This window comes from Aotus nancymaae, unplaced genomic scaffold, assembly GCF_030222135.1.
Source record: "Aotus nancymaae isolate 86718 unplaced genomic scaffold, 86718_ANA_hifiasm-v0.15.2.pri h1tg000030l, whole genome shotgun sequence".
NCBI classification, from domain to species: Eukaryota; Metazoa; Chordata; class Mammalia; order Primates; family Aotidae; genus Aotus; species Aotus nancymaae.
The window spans coordinates 30,916,991-30,937,946 of record NW_026988443.1 but is presented as its reverse complement, the minus strand read 5'-3'; the positions used below and the strand labels follow the sequence as shown (position 1 = coordinate 30,937,946).

Genomic DNA, 20,956 nt, shown 5'->3' with positions numbered 1-20,956 from the left:
CCAGAGAGGACTCCCGAGAGGACTGCACTGACCACCCTACTTGAAACAGAAGTCCCCAATGCAAATCACTGTCTGATTTCATGCTATGCTTTTTACTTTATGGCATTTAACACTGTGAAAATTTATATATGTATATGTGTCTGCACACACGTGTACATGTGTGGATACATACATATGGTGATATATATATATATAACTATATATAAACTATATCTAAATATACAAGTTATATATTTATATATGTATAAACTATACAAAGTATAGTTATATAGTTTATATGTAATTATATTTTATAATATTTTATGTGTGTGTGTGTGTATATATATATGGTGGAGGTGAAGATAAAACCAAGCCCCTCATGTGGTATTTTAATTGCCAATGATTTTCTCTACCCAAAAGGTTTTTTTTCTTTTTTATAAGCCCTTCCCTTAGTATCTCCACACTAAATCATGTCAACTTACTCACAGTTGTCTGTGAACAGGAAGGAGGAAATTGTATAAACAGATTTTTATTAATAGTGTATGTAACCTTTATTCAAAAATATTAGTTTTGCCTTGCCTTTTTAATTTTCAATGACTTTGACTTAAATATAATCAAGAGTTCTTTTTATAAAACTTTGGAATAACACCCATCCTTACATTTCAACACATATAGTGAGGTCAAAGGCCTAACCAACTGCCTCCATGAAGATGAAATTCATCCTTATTTTTTATTATTATTATGATACTTTAAGTTCTGGGGTACATGTACAGATCGTGCAGGTTTGTTACATTTGTATGTACGTGCCATAGTGGTGGTTTGCTGCATCCATCGCCCCATCATCTACAGTAGGTATTTCTTCTAATGCTATCCTTTCCCAATCCCCCCACCTCCTGTTATTCCTCCCCTAGCCTCCCACCCCACAGGCCTTGGTGTGTGATGTTCCCCTTTCTGTGTCCTTATTAAAATTATATCACATGATTAATGCTAAAAGACTAAAGTCTGTTTTCAAGCAGTTTTCTGATGTCATACTAGTGCTTCATTATAACTTTCTGAAATCAAGTTTAGGTGAGGATTTCTATAGGACATAACATATAGTGACTCCATCTCATAAAGCTGAAATTCATACCAAGAGTGAAAGGTCATCCAGAGGCAAACTGCAGCATATTTCACTGAAAAATTCGAGGACTATTTCAGCCTCTCAATTTCCAAGAATAGTAAGGCTATTTCCTAGCTACTGACAGATTTTAAATTGCCATACCTTTTGTTGTGGCCGTCTCTCATTTTTTTGTAATTCAAGAAATAGCTTTGTCAATTTCCTGAGTTTCTAGTATGTTATTAAAAGTTATATATTTCTGCTAATATATTATTATCTTCATACCCTTAAGTCAGTCAGTCAAGTGGTCACAAGGTCATGATTAGATTGTCTATTACCGTGCCTTACTTACAGAAGCTATGCATTAAATATTTGAGTAAAGGAAGTAATAAATGATCAAAATATTAAGTATACAACTATATTAGTAATCCCAAATACGTCTTCCTCAAATATGTTGCAAATAAGCTTCATCCTCTCCAGTGAGAGAAGGTTAATAAGATCAGACTGTTAAGAAATAAAAGGTATAATGGGGATCTGATCAATTTTCTTGAAAGGTATAAGTCTTGAGAATGCTTGAAAAATTATTTATTTGTTGTTGTTGTTGTTGTTGCTGAGACAGGGGCTCCCTCTGTTACCCAGGATGGAGTTCAGTGGCCTGATCACAACTCACTACAGCCTCCAATTACTGGGCTCAACCATCCTCCCACCTCAGCTTCTCAAATCCTGGGATTACAGGGTGTGCCACCGTGCTTGACTAAATTTTTTAACTTTTTACTTTTTGTAGAGATGGGGTATTGCTGTGTTTCCCAGGCTGATCTCAAACTCCTGGCCCCAAGCAATCTTCCTATCTTGGTCTCCAAAAGTGGTAGGATTACACTGTATCTAACCTTGAAGCACAATTTCTAACACTTTATCATTTATCATGCTTTATAGTGCTTTTATGTTCTTGTTTATATTAAAATATACAAGAAGTGATCGAGTAAGAGGTAATTCATGGTCTATAATTTCTACAAACGAATTAGCAAAGATGCAAAGTAAAACGAACACATCTAGGAGGATTCCACTATCAAATCTATAAATGCCACATGAATGGATTTAGGAAATAAAGAAAAATGGACAAAATGAGGTAAAATAGCAGAGGAACTGGTGAAAATATCAAACCAGGAATTCTATACACACTGTGTGTCTGCATTTGTGTGTGTGTGTGTGTGTGTGTGTGTGTGTGTTTTCTTTTTTTTGCTACTGGCCTGTTTTCCATGTGGTGTTTGTGGGGTGGGGGAGTGTCCATTGTTTGGCATCAACTGGAATTACAAGGAGGTTTCCTCAGCAATTCTGAGAACAGAGATAAACATTCCTGATATCATAGTAAAACACTAATGTAATAAATAAACAAGCTGAAACCAATCATATAACCTGAAATGTTAAGAATGCAGGTAAGGCAGGGAACGGCGGGCGGCTCACACCTGTAATCCTAGCACTTTGGGAGGCCGAAGTGGGTAGACTATCTGAGGTCAGGAGTTCAAGACCAACCTGGTCAACATGGCAAAACCCTATCTCTACTAAAAATACAAAAAAAAATTAGCTGGGCATGGTGGTAGGCACCTGTAATTCCAGCTACTTCGGAGGCTGAGGTAAAAGAATTGCTAGAACCCTGGGGGAGGAGGTTGCAGTGAGCCAAGATAGCACTATTTTACTTCAGTCTTAGCAACAGAGCAAGACTCTGTCTCAAAAAAAAGAATAATAATACAGATATGCAAATAGGAATTAGTTAAGCAGAAATCTGAATCGTTCTGTAGGCAAGTCAACCCTGGAAGCTCAGCTATCTCATCTGTAAAATATAGACAACACCCATTCCACAGGTTGGTTATGAGGCAAAAATGAAGCATTTGGCCAAGTCTGGAATACAGTTTCTTAATCAATGGTGATTTGTTATTGCTCTTTGTTGTTATTATTCTTGTTTCTATAGTTGGTATTATTATATCTTGGCCCATTTCTGAGCATATATCATACAACTGAATGATTGCTTAAAAAGAGAACTTACCCACGAAGAGTTGACTGTTGAGCTGTAGGAGGACATGGCCATCGGCTGGGGCGGGCTGTGTCTCTGGTGTGAGCTGATCCACTTGAATGGATGCCTCCTTCATGTTCCTTTCAACTCTCACATGGTGCCACTGGTTGTCGTTGAAGTGGGTGGGTGACTGCACTGAGATTTCAAAAGGCCCATTCCCCACATCAAATGAAAAAGTCACTACTGTCGGAGCTGGAAATATTACACATAAAGATTGTTCTAGTGAGTTCATGTGGTAGAGTGTTGAGTCTCCAATACACTTAGGAATAAGCACCAGAGCATAGCAATCAGCAATCACTAAATAGAAAGATAACAAACACAGCATGGTTTGAATGCTATTGTTGGAAACTCATGACACTGGCACAGAACTAGGTCTTCTGATGTGACATGAGAGAGTTAAATACATTCATATTTTTGAAAAAAAAATCAATGATATTCTAAGATATTTCTCCTCAGAGTTAAGTTTTGCTAACGATAAGAAGTAAAGCTATTTATCCAAAGCAAGGAAGCTAATAGCAACTGGCATTGTATGTAAAAATAATTGTTACAGTAATTCAAAGTTTATATAATTCCAAAGGCATTCTATACACATTTGATATTCAGATAATAGCAGCTTAGGAGTATATCAAAACGAGTGGTTGATTTAAGTAATTTGGAATTGACTAAAAAATTGCTTTTTAGTTTTAATTAACTGAAATTAAAACTGCTTTTAAATTGTTATAAGAAACTACTAATTACTTTCCCAAATTATCACATGTTAAGTATCACATTATATTCTTACGAAAAGGGTAAGTTAATATCATTGAGTTTTTTCAAAGGGGCATAATGAAGAGTCAGATGATAAAGTAGACATATGAGTAGTTTAAAAATCACTTAAAAGATTTACTACTAAACGACACAATCTCAAACACTTCTCTGGAAAAGGAGACTTACAGCGAAGCTCTATTCGTATAAAATCAGTAATCCCCAAGTTCTCTAAAAATACCCCGGATGAAGCTGTTGTCTTAAAAAAGAAAGACACGTCAGCGCTAAGTTCTCCGTGAAAAGTAGGAAAATGAAGATATGAAGCCTCAGTATCAAAGGAAGCTGAATTCCAAAATGATCCTGTTTTGTGGGGAAAAAAAGAAGAAAAAGAATTCAAAAAGAAAACAAATTCAAAAATAAAATGAATGCAATTACATTTTCTATTTTTAGCATTTTTGCTATTAAAAATGTTACTTATTTATACAAACTTGCTTTTTTCTATCAACTATGTAGTATACAAGACATAAGCATAAGAGATTTTATAGGGATTAACATCCTAGATTTTTTTCCAGTAGAATGTAAGAATGATTATTACAGAAATGGCCTGAATGTTATCTTTTATATGGGACAAATATCCTCAGCCTCAGTACTATATCCTCCAATAAACTGATATTATACGACCTGCCAAATATTGATAAATACACAATCTTTTTTAACTTGAAATTTTAAACACCTGTTTCAAACAAAAACCCTCAAGAAGCTTACAGTATTTTTTATTCTAACACTTCTAATACACATACTTCACAGAGTTACATAAACTGTTTTCCTTAATGGGTCTTGTGATTGTCTAAACTGAGACTGGCATTCTAAATAGTCTTGTCTAATTACAAACCAACATACAACTTACTCTGTCCAAGCTGACATTCTCATGAAAATGCTCTTTTTCTTCAAAATTATCTCTTACTTTGCCAATAAGAATGTCCCTGCAAAGGAAGTGGATGTCCTTTGCAGGGACATGGATGAAGCTGGAAAGCATCATTCTCAGTAAACTCACACAAGAACAGAAAACCAAATACCACATGTTCTCACTCCTAAGTGGGTACTGAACAATGAGAATACATGGACACAGGGAGGGGAACATCACACACCAGGGCCTGTCAGGGGGCCGGGTGGTAGGGGACTAGGGGAGGAATAGCAGGGGATGGGGGAATTGGGCACAGCTAACATTAGGAGAAATACCTAAGGTAGATGACAGGGTTATAGATGCAGCAAACCACCATGGCACATGTACACCTATATAACAAACCTGCACATTCTGCACATGTACCCCAGAACTTAAAGTATAATTTAAAAAAAAGAACGAAGTGGATAAATGACAAATGATAAGTGTCCTCGAAATGCTTACGAAGGCTCAAAATAGGCAGAAAATGTTCAAAAGGTTGGGATATAAATTAAAAGATCTGAAAAAAATGTAGACTATAAAGTCAATTATCATTGCTGCCCAAATACAACTTATCTTCACTTTCTCACTTTTTTTGATATCTACAACTTTCCTTTTGAAAAAATACTGTGAACCATATATAGCAAAAAATATGGAAAATAAAATAAAAATGCAACAGCATGAGCTGACAGGAGCGAAATCTGGCTGGATACGTGTGGTTGATGAGAAGTATTATCAGAGAAACAAACTCCGCATTGTCTGCTGCCACTAGCAAGTTCTGTGTACATCAAATACTATACACCATTTTTTTTTTTTTTTTTTTTTTTTTTTGAGACAGAGTCTTGCTCTGTCACCAGGAACAAGCTGGAGTGTAATGGCGTGATCTCGGCTCACTGCAACCTCCGCCTCCCGGGTTCAAGCAATTCTCCTCCCTCAGCCTCCTGAGTAGCTGGGATTACAGGCACGCCCCACCATGCCAAGCTAATTTTTGTATTTTTAGTAGAGATGGGGTTTCACCATGTTGGCCAGGATGGTCTTCATCTCTTGACCTCGTGATCCGCACGCCTCGGCCTCCCAAAGTGCTGGGATTACAGGCGTGAGCCACCGCGCCCGGCCCTACATCTTTAGTTTTAAGCAACTGCCTCTGCACACATTCCCAACACTGGATAAAATTCTATCTAAATTGCTTTCCTGGAAGAAAGATGTATTGATCTTCTGAAGTTGGAAAACAGGAATTTCAAAACAGTATGTTAGCAGAGAACGGATACGCAGCTACATAGTTAAAAATCACAAACTTGACGTGTTTCTTAAGTTTTAATTTACTTTGTATAAATTTTAGACCAAGTAATGCTTATGTCTATTTGTTTGTTTTTCTTGTGGACCTGATTCAGAAGTCAATTCTCAGCTTGTGTGTGGACAATTTGAGAGCTGAATTTATTTATGAATCTGCTTTGAAGTTTTTCCTCCCAGAGTCAAATGAAACCATATATTATCAGGGTCACATCAAGCCTATTCCTTATGTCCCTTTTACAGCTATTCCTTTACTAGACATTTGGATTTCTAGGAAAAAAAACAAACAAAAAAAAAAACAAAAAAAAAAACGCAAGAAAATGTAAAGCATCAAGTTAAGGATAACAACACATTTGTGTTCTTAGAAGTGCTTAGCGAACCTGTTTTCAGAAGGAATTAGATGCCTTTTTGTTGAAATGTTGTATATTAAAATAAAAATAAACTTCACATTACAGAAAATTATTAAATCTTATTTTGTCTGATTAGAAAGAGGGACATTCAAAATTACTTAAAGGTTTAAATTAGGTAATATTATGATATGACATTTCCTTTTTTTCATATTATATCATCACTAACTCAATAAAGCATCATATAAAAGGCTTCAGGGAACTGGTTGAACCAGACGAACAATTCTTTGAATTGCTGCTATCGGTACATGAATGCTTTTATAGCAATGAAACCAATTTATTACTTTAGGCATCTTCAGCACTCTCATACACATAATAACGTCTATTTCATTTAGTTAGGAGACCTTATTTTACACATTCACAAAAGGGAGAAAATGAGGTAAGGAAATTTTACTGGGTTAAGAAATTGCTGCTAATTTAAAATAATTATAAAGAAAGCAAAGGCTAATATTTCCATGATCAAATTACGTTAATAGCATGTGTTACCCCAGCCCTTTACAAAATGTGCTAAGAGACATCCATCAGGATTTGGGCCACCTCAGAGAAAGCAGGGGCAAAGAGAGGGAGGAAACAGGGCTCAGCAGGCAGGCAGCCACAGGAGCTGCAGGCTTTTGGAAGACAGCATTCTGTGGATTAGGTGATTTAAAATTCCCTAATCTCATGGAGGAAGGGAGGAGAATGATAGTCACCAGAGACAGGAAATGGCATGGGGGAAAAGAGGAAGAGAGACTGGACAATGAATACAAACTTCCAGTTAGATAGAAGGAATAAGCTTAACGTTCAATAGCAGACTGGGGTGATCAAGTTAACATCATAGTGTGTATTTCAAAATAGCTAGGAGAAAGGACTCAAAATGTTTTCAACTCACAGAAATGATAAATGTTCAAGGTGATGGATACCCTAAATTCCTTGGCTTGATCATTACACATTCTATGCATGCAAAAAAATACCGTAACACATACCCCATAAATATGTATAAGTATTATGTATCTATAAAAAATTTTAAATAAATAATAATCATAAAAAACTAAAAATAAAAAATTCCCTAAGCTGTATCATTATCAATTCAATACGGGGTACTAGAGATTTAAGAATAATTTTTTAGGCCAGGCATGCTGGCTCATGTCTGTAATCCCAGCACTTTGGGAGGCCAAGGCAGGCAGATCACTTGAGGTCAGGAGTTCAAGACCACTCTGGCCAACATGGTGAAACCCTATCTCTACTAAAAATGTAAAAATTAGCCAGGTGTTGTGGCAGACACCTGTAACCCCAACTACTTAGGAGGCTGAGGCAGGAGAATCACTTGAGCCTGGGAGGCTGAGATTGCAGTGAGCCAAGATTATACCACTGCATTCCACCCTGGATGAGAAAATGAGATTCTGCCTCCAAAAAACAAAACAAAAAAAAGAATAATGAGCAGCTGGTACCAATCATTCTGAAACTATTCCAAACAATACAAAAAGAGGGAATCCTCCCCAACTCATTTTATGAGACCAACATCTTCCTGATACCAAAACCCAGCAGAGACACAATAAAAAAAGAAAACTTCAGGCCAATCTCCATGATGAACATAGATGCAAAAATCTTCAATAAAATACTGGCAAACTGATTGCAACAGCAAATCAAAAAGCTTATCCATCATGATCAAGTAGGCTTCATTCCAGGGATGCAAGGTTGGTTTGACATACACAAGTCCATAAACGTAAACCACCACATAAATAGACCCAAAGACAAAACCACATGATTATCTCAATAGATGCAGAGAAGGCCCTCGACAAAATTCAGCAGCTCTTTATACTAAAAACTCTCAATAAACTAGGTATCGATGGAACCTATCACAAAATAATGGAAGCTATTTATAACAAACCCACTGCCAATATCATACTGAATAGGCAAAAACTGGAAGTGTTCCCTTTGAAATCTGGCACTAGACACGGATGCCCTCTCTCTCCACTCCTATTCAATATAGTATTGGAAGTTTTAGCCAGAGCAATCAGGCAAGGAAAAGAAATAAAGGGTATTCAATTAGGAAAGAAGGAAGTCAGTTTGTCTCTATTTGCAGATGACATGATTGTATACTTAGAAGACCCCATTGTCTCAGCCCAAACTCTCCTTAAGCTTATAAGCAACTTCAGCAAAGTCTCAGGATACAAAATCAATGTACAGAAATCAAGAACATTCCTATACACCAATGACAGACAAATAGAGAACCAAATCAAGAGCAAACTCCCATTCACAATTGCTACAAGAATAATAAAATACCTGGGAATACAACTAATAAAGGAGTAAAGGACCTCTTCAAGGAGAACTACAAACCACTGCTCAAGAAAATAAGAGAGGACAAAACAGATGGAAAAACATTCCATGCTCATGGTTAGGAAGAATCAATATGGTGAAAATGGCCATATCACCCAAAGTAACTTACATATTTAACACTATCCCCATCAAACTACCAATGACCTTCTTCACAGAATGGGAAAAAAAACACTTTAGACTTTATATGGAACCAAAAAACAGCCCTCATAGCCAAGACAATCCTAAGCAAAAAGAACAAAGCTAGCAGCATCACACTGCCTGACTTCAAACTATACTACAAGACAACAGTAATCAAAACAGCATGGTACTGGTATCAAAACAGAGATACAGACCAATGGAACAGAACAGAGGCCTCTGGAGCAACACCACACATCTACAACCATCTGATCTTTGACAAACCAAACAAAAACAAGCAATGGGGAAAGGATTCCCTGTTTAATAAATGGTGTTGGGAAAATTGGCTAGCAATGTGCAGAAAGCAGAAACTGGACCCCTTCCTGACACCTTACACTAAAATTAACTCCACATGGATTAAGGACTTAAACATAAGACCTAACACCATGAAAACCCTAGAAGAAAACCTACGCAAAACCATTCAGGACATAGGCAAGGGCTTCATGACTAAAACACCAAAAGCAATGGCAACAAAAGTCAAAATAGACAAATGGGATCTAATTAAACTCCAGAGCTTCTGTACAGCAAAAGAAACAATCATTAGAGTGAACCGGCAACCAACAGAATGGGAAAAAATTTTTGCAATCTATTCATCTGACAAAGGGCTAATATCCAGAATCTACAAAGAACTAAAACAGATTTACAAGAAAAAAAAAACAAACAAACCCATCCAAAAATGGGTGAAGGATATGAACAGGCACTTTTCAAAAGAAGACATATATGAAGCCAACAAACATGAAAAAATGCTCATCATCACTGATCATTAGAGAAATGCAAATCAAAATCACATTGAGATACCATCTCACACCAGTTAGAATGGCGATCATTAAAAAATCTGGAGACAACAGATGCTGGAGAGGATGTGGAGAAATAGGATCACTTTTACACTGTTGGTGGGAGTGTAAATTAGTTCAACCATTGTGGAAGACAATGTGGCAATTCCTCAAGGATCTAGAAATAGAAATACCATTTGGCCCCGCAATCCCACTACTGGATATATACCCAAGGTACTATAAATCTTTCTATAAAGACACATGCACATGCATGTTCATCATGGCACTCTTTACAACAGCAAAGACCTGGAACCAACCCAAATGCCTATCAATGATAGACTGGACAAAGAAAATATAGCACATATACACCATGGAATACTATGCAGCCATAAAAAAGGATGAGTTTGTGTCCTTTGTAGGGACATGGATGAATCTGGAAACCATCATTCTCAGTCAACTGACACAAGAACAGAAAATCAAACACTGCATGTTCTCACTCATAGGCAGGTGTTGAACAATGAGAACAATTGGACACAAAGAGAGGAGCATTACACACTGGGGTCTGTTGTGGGGGTGGGTACGGGAAGGATAGTGGAAGGGAGGGTGGGGGAGGGATGACGTGGGGGGAAATGTCAGGTATAGGTGATGGGGGATGGTAGCAACAAACCACCTTGCCATGAATATATCTATGCAACAATCCTGGATGATCTGCACATGTACTCCAGAATCTAAAGAACAATTTAAAAAAAAAGAATAATTTTCTAGAAATCCTTTTTATCTTACCATAATAAAGTAAATTATATAAAGGAATGAATCCATATAGTCATTTACATAAAAGAGCAAGATGTACTAAGTATTGAATTCCATATGTCATGTTAAAGTCAATTTAGGAAAATTAACTTAGTAGTATGGTAAGACTATAAGTACTTTTAAAAATAATTGTTTTGATAAACTTTATTTATAGAATGCCTTTTTGAAAAGAACAGACTTATGGAGACAAAGTAGATTTGTGATTTCCCAGGGCTAGGGAGATGAGGCAACTGTGGGAGAGCAGTGGCTCAGAGGAGTAAGGTTTCTTTTCAGGGTAATGACCATGTTCTCAAATTGGTTGTGGTCATTGTTACACAATGCTGTAAATATACTAAAAGCCATTGAATAGCACACTTTGTATTACTAAATTGCATAATATATGAATTTGATATCAATAAAGCTGTTAAAAAGAAAAGTATTTTAAAAATACATTTTTTTCAAGGTAATACATTTTACTTTTTAAATCAAAATGTATATAACGTGCTAACACTGCCCTTCTTTCTTAAAAGCAAAATAAAATGAAATATCAAAATGCCAAAGTAAGGAATCATTCACTATTCAAATGAGTCATTCTGAAAACTTAATAATCATAAAGAAATAAGTCAGAAATATGGATTTAATTAAAATTTTTATTTTCAAGTGTTTGTAGATTCTTATGCAGGTGTAAGAAATAATACAAAAAGATTCCACGTACCCTTTATCTAGTTTTCCCCTATGATAATACCTTACAAAACAATAGTAGAATATCAAAACCAGGACAGTGACATTGATGCTAAGATGCAGAACCTTTCTATCACTACAGTATACTTCATGCTTCCCTTAGACAGCTAAACCCTCTCTCCTCCCTCCTCACCCCTTCTTTAACCTCTTGACAACAACGAATCAGTTCTTCATTTCTACAATTTTGTCATTTCAAGAATGTTCTACAAATAAAAGCATAAAATATGCAGTCTTGAGATTGGCTTGCTTTAAAAAAAATCCGAATGACTCATTTTTATTTTTGACAGCTTCTTGCTCTGTCAGCCAGGCTGGAGTGCAATGGTGCAATCTTGGCCACTGCAACCTCCCAGGTTCAAGCAATGCCTCAGCCGCCTGAGTAGTTGGGATTAAAGGTGTACACCACTATGTTGGGCTAATATGTGTATTTTTAGTACAGATGGGGTTTCACCATGCTGGCCAGGCTGGTCTCGAACTCCTGACCTCAGGTAATCTGGCAACACTGGCCTCCCAAAGTGCTGTGATTATAGGTGTGAGCCACCACATCCAGCCCAGAATTACTCTTTGAAGACTTACCTACAATTTTCTGTATCATTAGTTCAACTCTTTGTACTGCTGAGTAGTATACCATGGTATGAATATACTATAATTTATTTAAACATCCACCTGAAGAAGGACACCTACATTTTGTCAAGCTTTCAGCTATTACCAATAAAGCTACCATCAACATCCAAGTGCAAATTTTTATGTGAACATAAGTTTCCAGTTCCCTGGGGAAAAAGCCCAGGAGTATAACCACTGGATTGTGTCAGAGTTGCAAGCCATTGTGGAAGACAGTGTGGTGATTCCTCAAGGATCTAAAACCAGAAATACCATTTGACCCAGCAATCCCACTACTGGGTATATACTCGAAGAATTATAAATCATTTATTATGAAGACACATGCACACGTATGTTTACTGCAGCACTATTTACAATAGCAAAGACTTGGAACCCACCCAAATGCCCATCAATGATAGACTGAGTAAAGAAAATGTGGCATATTTACACCATGGAATACTATGCAGCCATGAAAAAGAATGTGTTCATGTCCTTTGCAGGGACATCGATGAAGCTGGAAACCATGAGTCCCAGCAAACTAACATAGGAACAGAAAAAACAAACACCTCATGTTCTCACTTATAAGTGGGAGTTGAACAATGAGAACCCATAGACACAGAGAGGGTCCTGTCAGGGGGTGGGGGGCAAGGAATCAATATAAGTATTGATTCTCAATAGGAATCAATATAAGCATTAGGACAAACACCTAATGTACGTGGGGTTTAAAGCCCAGATAACGGGTCGATAGGTACAGCAAACCACCATGGCACATGTATACCTATGTGACAAATTTGCACATTCTGCACGTGTAGCCCAGAACAGAAAGAAGAAACAAACAAACAAACAAAGAAACAAAGAAAGAGTGCTAAATGGTTTTCTAGAATGGCTGTGTCATTGACATTCCCACCAGCCATGTATGAGTGATCCAGTTTCTCCATATATTGGCCAGTATTTTCTGTTGGTACTACTTTTTTTTCAATCTTAGTCCTTCTGAAAGGTGCAAAGTGGTATCTCATTGTGGATGTAATATGCATTTGCCTAGTGGTTGATGATGCTAAGTATTGTTTCATGTGCTTTCTTGCCCTCTGTATACCTTCTTTGGTGGAACCTCCCTCCAAGTCTTTCACCCATTGTGTTAGTCTGCCCAGGCTGCCATAACAACATCCCAGAGGTCAGGTGGCTTAAAACACAGACATTTATTTCTCACAATGGTGGAGGCTAGAAGTCCAAGATCAAGTTGCTTGCAGGATTGGTTTTTTGTGAGACCGCTCTTCCTGGCTTGTACATGATTGCCTTCATCCTGTGACCTTACATGGTCTTTCTTCTGAGTAAGCACAGAGAGTGTGATCTCTGGTGTCTCTTTCACCTCTTATAAGGACACTAGTCCTATTGAATTAGGGCACCACCCTTACAACCTCATTTACCTTAGTTATCTCCTTAAAGGCCTTATCTTCAGATACAGTCACACTGGGATTAGGGCTTCAATATAAATTTTGGGAAAACAATTTAGTTCATAACACCCATATTTTAATTATTTTTTTTACCTGTCAACTTTCAAGGATTCTTCATATATTCTAGATATAGTCCTTTTTCAGATATGTGGTTTGCAACTATTTTTTGCTATTCTGTAGCCTGCCTTTTCTTCCTCTTAATGGAACCTTTCACAGAGTAAAATTTAATTTTGATAAAGTCTCATTTATCAATTTAGCCTTTTATGGACTGTGTTTTTGATATCAAGTCTAAAAAATTTTTAGATTTTTTAGGTTAGATGTCCTAGCCCTATAGGAAATCTTATATGCATATAAAATTCCAATAAATCTTTTCTGAAAAGTAAAAATGTTTTAAATGTTGAAATGCTGATCTGAAGAATATTTTAGTATTCAATGTATCTTCGAAACACAAATTATTTTAAAATAAGCTGAAAAACAGAATTTAACAGAAATAAAATTCTAACATTTAATTATATGTTACATTATCAGAACACAATAACCTATATATAGGTTTCGTAATTCACTGGTTCCTCTTTTTAGCACATCTATTATTGTTTTCAACTATTTAGGAACCTTAATAGGAATCAATATAAGCAAAATAAAAATGAAGAAAATGAAATCTGGCTGGAGATAATTATAGCTTAGTGGTTTGCAGAGCAATATAAAAGAGAACAAAGCTGTTCATAGATGTTTCCATAAACACTCCCTAACCACTCTCACACATGCACACACAGTAAGACAGATGTGCCAAATAGAAAGTGAAAATACCTCTTACGAAGGCAGAGCAGAAATTGTTTTTATAATCGAAAGATTTCACAAACTGCCACTGAAGAAGATAATTCTTATCATAAGTCTTATACTAGTTTTGCACAAAACTGTTTTGATATTAATAGCAAAGAAATAGACTTGTGTATTTAATTATTCAAAGACACACACACATATAATTTTATTTTAGAAGAAATTGGAAGAGCAGAATTTTGAAGCAACATCCAATTATTTTTAGTCTAGATGTAAGAGAATATATAATACAGTAAATGAGATGAGTAATACTTATCTAAGTTTGCCACCGCATTAACCCTCAGTCATTCCTATGAAGGTCAGAGTGACAACAAAGAGATGTGGAGTTGGGCATCAGAGGAGAGAGCCTTCCAAGTGTCACACTCTCATTCTATTTGAAGTAACCTATTCTGAGTTAACAAATGGCAATCATTTAATACACAAAGGAGAACCTATTATAAATTCAAGGTAAATCTGGTCTACCCAAGATTGATATCCTCCATGAACACACATGATCATGCAATAATATTTGAGTCCAATTATGCATCTGAGAAGAGAAACAAATTCACCTATTCAAACAAGATGAGATAGAGTCATTCTGACTCAGCAAAACAAAATAATTAAGTGCCCAATCAGAATTTTGAGCCTTTTATTGGCCATACAGTAACAAAAGTGTGATTCCTTTATTTACGTGGTTAAAGTCAAAAGTCACTTGATATTCAGACCATCTTTTAAAAATTACTTTAACTCTTCAATTAACTGTAAGTAGAAGAGTTCTTAATGTAATATCTTCCTGCATTCGCACACTTACAGCCTTTAGAGTATGGACACTACTGTTTTTAAGTAGGCACATCTATACATTGGTCTACTACAGCCCACTTGCAATTTGGCATGTTGAATATCTTCCCATGTATACAGAATACCTTCAAATGTTGACTGAAGTATTTCATTAGACTAAAATAATTGAAAACAAAAACTAGCAAATTATTCATAATATACTTATTGCCTGATTCCTGCATGCAGGACTTAATTACAAATCCTTATGTTGATTGTGTATAAACATCGGGTTTTAAAGAACACTATAGGCGAGTACACATGAGCTATAACATGATGCCAAATGTGCACACTAAATGCTCCTCTGCAATCACACTATATTTCCCTAATGCCTTCACTGTCCCATGCTCTTAGTGGATTATTTCACACTTCTTCTTCCAAAACATATGTCTCATTTCTCATTCTTTAACTTTTCTAGAAATCTCTAAGAAAAGAGTAGAAGACAGAGTGAACTTCTCTAAGCACCCACCACCACAGCTGTTCACCTTCCTGCAACATCACTTGTGTTCTGCACTCCCTCCTGTTAGAATGAATTAACTGTCTACAATCCAAGGATTTATCTACTGGATCTCTCTTACTAACAAAGACATGCTATTAATTCTCTCATCTCAGACACCCCACTCTGGTGATCCTACTTTCTCTTCCATTTACCATAATATTTTCCCATATTTTTCTCCTTCCACTATTTCTTGAATCTATCTGAGGCTTTTAACTTAAAACAAACCATTGCCAAGGTTGCTATAACATCCACATTGCTAAAGCCAATGATCAGTTCTCAGGTTTTTTTTTTTTTTTTGTACTTTAAGTTCTGGGGTACACGTGCAGATCTTGGAAGATTGTTGCATAGGTATACACGTGCCATGGTGGTTTTGCTGTCTTCATCCCCCCATCACCTACATCGGACATTTCTCCCAGTTTTATCCCTCCCCAACCTCCCCACCCCCTGCTGTCCCTCCTCTAGACCCCCACCCTCCAACAGACCCCAGAGTGTGATGTTCCCCTCCCTGTGCCCATGTATTCTTATTGTTCAACACCCGCCTATGAGTGAGAACATGCGGTGTTTGGTTTTCTGTTCTTGTGTCAGTTTGCTGAGAATGATGGTTTCCAAATTCATCCATGTCCCTACAAAAGACACAAACTCATCATTTTTTATGGCTGCATAATATTCCATGGTGTATATATGCCACATTTTCTTTGTTCAGTTTTCCCAACACCATGTATTAAACAGGGAATCCTTTCCCTATTGCTTGTTTTTGTCAGGCTTGTCAAAGATCAGATGGTTGTAGATGTGTGGTGTAACTTCCGAGGCCTCTGTTCTGTTCCATTGGTCTATATCTCTGTTTTCATACCAGTACCATGCTGTTTTGATTACTATAGCCTTGTAGTATAGTTTGAAGTCAGGTAGTGTGATGCTTCAGCTTTGTTCTTTTTGCTTAGGATTGTCTTGCCTATGCAGGCTCTCTTTTGGTTCCATATGAAGTTTAAGGTGGCTTTTTCCAGTTCTGTGAAGAAGGTCAATAGTACCTTGATGGGGATAGTGTTGAATCTGTAAATTACTTTGGGCAGTATGGCCATTTTCACAATATTGATTCTTCCTAACCAGAAGCATGGAATGTTTTTGCATCTATTTGTGTCCTCTCTTATTTCTTATTATTGAGCAGTGGTTTGTAGTTCTCCTTGAAGAGGTCCTTCACATCCTTGGTTACTTGTATTCCTAGGTACTTTATTCTCTTTGTAGCAATTGTGAATGGGAGTTCACTCATGTTTTGGCTCTCAGTTTGTCTGTATTGGTGTATAGAAATGCTTGTGATTTTTGCACATTGATTTTGTATCCTGAGACTTTGCTGAAGTTGCTTATCAGCTTAAGGAGATTTTGGGCTGAGACAATGGGGTCTTCTAAATATATAATCAAGTTGTCTGCAAATAGAGACAATTTGACTTCCTGTTTTCTTAATTGAGTACCCTTTATTTTTCTTCCCTGATTGCTCTGGCTAGAACTTCCAATACTACGTTGAATAGGAATGGTGAGAGAGGGCATTCTTGTCTAGTGCCAGTTTTCAAAGGGAATGCTTCCAGTTTTTGCCCATTTGATATGATATTGGCTGTGGGTTTGTCGTAAATAGCTTTTATTATTTTGAGATATGTTCCACTGATATTTAGTTTACTGAGAGTTTTTAGCATAAAAGTCCAGGTCCAGACGGGTTCACAGCCTAATTCTACCAGACATACAAAGAGGAGCTGGTACAAATCCTTCTGAAACTATTCCAAACAATACAAAAAGAGGGAATCCTCCCTAACTCATTTTATGAGTCCAACATGTATCCTGATACCAAAACCTGGCAGAGACACAACCAAAAAAGAAAACCTCAGGCCAATATCCATGATGAACATCGATGCAAAAATCATCGATAAAATACCGGCAAATCAAATGCAACAGCACATCGAAAAGCTTATCCATCATGATCACATAGGCTTCATCCCAGGGATGCAAGCATGGTTTGACATATGCAAATCTATAAACGTAATCCATCACATAAACAGAACCAAAGACAAAAACCACATGATCATCTCAATAGATGCAGAAAAGGCCTTCGACAAATATCAGTTACCAGTTGTACTAAGCAAACAACATTTAACAAAGTTGATTGCTCTCTACCACTTGGAACACTTTCCTCACTTGGAGTCCAGGATATCCACACTCTTCTTTTCTCATAGGTGATATATTCTCAGCCTTCTTTCTTTCTTCCTCTTCACCTCATCAATTTATCCGTACTTAATTGCCTGAGAGCCCTGTTGTTACTTCTCCATCCACAATAACTCCTGCAGGTCTTGTGGCTTTAAATGCGTCAAAAACTGACAACTCCACTCTCTCCTGAATGTTTAATGACATCTCAATCTTAATATGTCCTTAAAATGAGATCTTCATATTTCTCTACAACTCCTTGATCCCAGCAGTAATCGTCCCCATTTCAATTAATGCCAATTCTATCCCTCTAATTGATTAGATCAAACACCTTGGTGTTACTTTTTACTCTTCCTTTTGCAAACTACATCAATTCATCAGGAAATTTGACTGGTTCTCTTTTAAATTCTACCCATACCACAACTTTCACCATTGCACCCATGGTTCAACCTACCATAATTTCTCAGCCGGGTTGATGATGCAGTGCCCTCAAAGGTTTCCTTGGTTTGAGCTTTCCCTGTTCAATCTCACTAAAACCTAAGTTAGATCATACCACTCCTCTTCTCTTAATTCCCTAACATTCTCTAATTTCATTCAGACTGAAAATGAACTTTCAAAATCCTTCATGATCTGACCAGCAAGTTTCTCTCTGACTTCTGCCACTCTCTTTCTTGCCCACTCTGCTCCCAACACTAGGACCATTTGGCTGCTCCCTGAGGATACCAGCTACACTCCCATTTCTGTGTGGCTTCTCTGGCCTTTCCTCTGTTTATAGTGCTCTTCCAAAGGTAGACACATGCCTTGCATTCCTATTTCCTTCAAATCTTTATTCAAATGGCACCTTTTTCGTGAGCTTTAAATGACCATCCTATTTAAAATTATGCTACTCTTGCCTCAACTTAACTTTCTTCATAGCTGTTATCAGCTTCTACTGTACATATATTTCACTTGATTAGTGGGAAAGAGGGAAAACAGAGACAAGAGAAGAGGAAGAAGAAGAAAAAGAAGAGGAGGGCATTAAAAAGTGAAATGAAAGAAGAGAAACTCTATAAGATAAAGTAAATATAAAAATTAAAATAAAAATGTTATAATGGTGGAGAATTATCAGGCATAGTGGAGCTAACAAAGTTATATTATTTTATTATCTGTTGAAATGGAATTGATCCTCACTTTTTTAATGGTTTATATGTAGTCTGCCAAATGGAAGAGAACTCTGTCAAATGAAAGAGAAATTAACCAAATCACTAGTCAATATCTTTTTCCAGTTGAAGAGTCTCACTTCTGCAAAGTTATTTACTGCCTACATGCACCTTTGATTATTTAATGCATTCTCGGCAGCTGTGATTTCTCAGACAGCTGTACTAGTCGATGCAGACAAAATGTAGAAACTAACTTCAGTGACTGAAGAATCTTTTGGAACAAGAAACTTACAGCAATCTTTTCTCACTGTGAATGTTTCAGGGTGCTTTGATTAAACCTAAAATTTCAATGTAATGAATTACCTGAAAAGAAATACATTTGATAAAATGGGTTGAAAAATTCAAATGCCAAAGAGTTAAAAATACTGCCTTGCTCAGATGAACAGACTGAGAGCAGAAATTCGGACCACATTTGCAACAATTTTAACAACTTATAAAATGGGTACACACCTTTTACCACATCACATCTATTTCCAGAAAAAGTAATACCAAATGAACAACATTCAGATACATTCTTGTTAAATTAATGACCTTTAAGGATAAATGTTCCTTCAAGTATTCAGGCAGAAAAAGCAAGTCACATACAAAGTGAAAAAATCAGTTTGGCCTCAGATTCCTTCACAGTATTCAATGCCATAAAATGAAGGAACCCTGTCCACAGACTTCTGAGGTAAAAAAATGTATCCACTCTAGTTTATTTTTTAAGTGTTAAAGCAATCAGCAGACACTTTCAAGTTGGAAAGACTTCTGAAAATAAAGCATATAAGAGCGCTTTTGAGAAAAGTTTTTGAAAACAAAGCCTATATGCGTAATGAAATATAGTCAACCAAAAAGACATTTAGTAAAGCTGTGGAAGACAAGATGACTGCATCCCTCAGCACGGACAAGTATGGGATAATATATGCAAATGACTGGAGGTTACGGAGTATATGCAAAACAACTATGCCAGTTCCTAAAGAGGTTAAATGAAGGGTTATCATACAACCAAGAAATTCCACTCCTAAGTATATACTGAAGAGAAATAAAGCCTATGTCCACAAAAAATCTTATACATGGATGTCCACAGAAGCTTTATCATAATATCCAAAAATTTGATCCATCCCCAATGTCCATGAACTGATGAGTAATTAAACAAAATGTGTTATATCCATGGAATGGAATATTATTTGGTCATAAAAAAGAATGAAGTGTTCATGTACTCTACCACATGGATGAACCTTGACAATATGATGCTATGTAAAAGAAGCCAGTCACAAGAGACCACATATTATGCATTTTTATCTACATGAAACATTCAGAATACACAAATCTATAGAGAAAAAAAGTAGGTTAGTGGTTGCTTAGGGCTGGGATGGGGAGGGGGTTAAATGGACAGTGTCTGATAAATGGTAGTAGGTTTACTTTGGGGTGATAAAATGTTCTCAAAATGATTGTGGTGATGGTTGCTCAACTCTGTGTAGTACACTAAAATGATTAAATATACTAAAATATGATTAAATTGTACACTTTCAAAAGGGTGAATTATAGGCTGTGAATTATATCTCAATTAAGTTGTTCCCAATAGGCAATATAAAGCGTCAGAGTTTGATTTAGAATCCTATGGCAACAAATATTCTCAAGCACACACAACGTAAAAAATGCAACCCTCAATAATCTTTCTAGAGACAAAAAATGGGAAAAAACCAACTACCTGACAAAAAGAAATAAAATTAAAAAACATTCGAGAAAAGAACTAGTGGTTAGCATTTAAAAGTAACAGTATACAAATAATAGCATAACTAGCAAAAATTGGCAAGGGGGAGAGAAAAAAGGGGAAAGTACAAATGAGTGCTAGTTTTTCCATTTCTCAGAGGAGGTAAATGCTGTTTATAATTCAAAAATACATTTAATATAAAACACAGTGACTCTATAATCTTTTAAAATGCTCATAATCTTTTTTTTTTAAGTTTAGCAGGATCACTTAAGTTGAATATACATTTTTTAGATACATAAATTTCATGAGCCACCTGGGCTTAAATTTGTTGTCTTCTTTCTCAATTTCAATGAATAAAGTTTTATA

The 20,956-nt window shown here is 36.4% G+C and overlaps 1 protein-coding gene across 2 annotated transcripts in view; it reads right to left on the bottom strand.

The window, feature by feature from the left end:
• CNTNAP4 (contactin associated protein family member 4) overlaps window positions 1–20,956 on the bottom strand; it is a 283,179-nt gene that overhangs the window by 35,909 nt on the left and 226,314 nt on the right. For both annotated transcript variants that reach the window (XM_021672603.2, XM_012437518.2), the window contains 2 exons: window positions 4,077–4,247; window positions 3,117–3,335 (listed from right to left, as the gene is read on the bottom strand). In XM_021672603.2, the coding sequence (XP_021528278.2) occupies window positions 3,117–3,335; window positions 4,077–4,247 (390 nt within the window). The remainder of the gene's footprint in view (window positions 1–3,116; window positions 3,336–4,076; window positions 4,248–20,956) is intronic.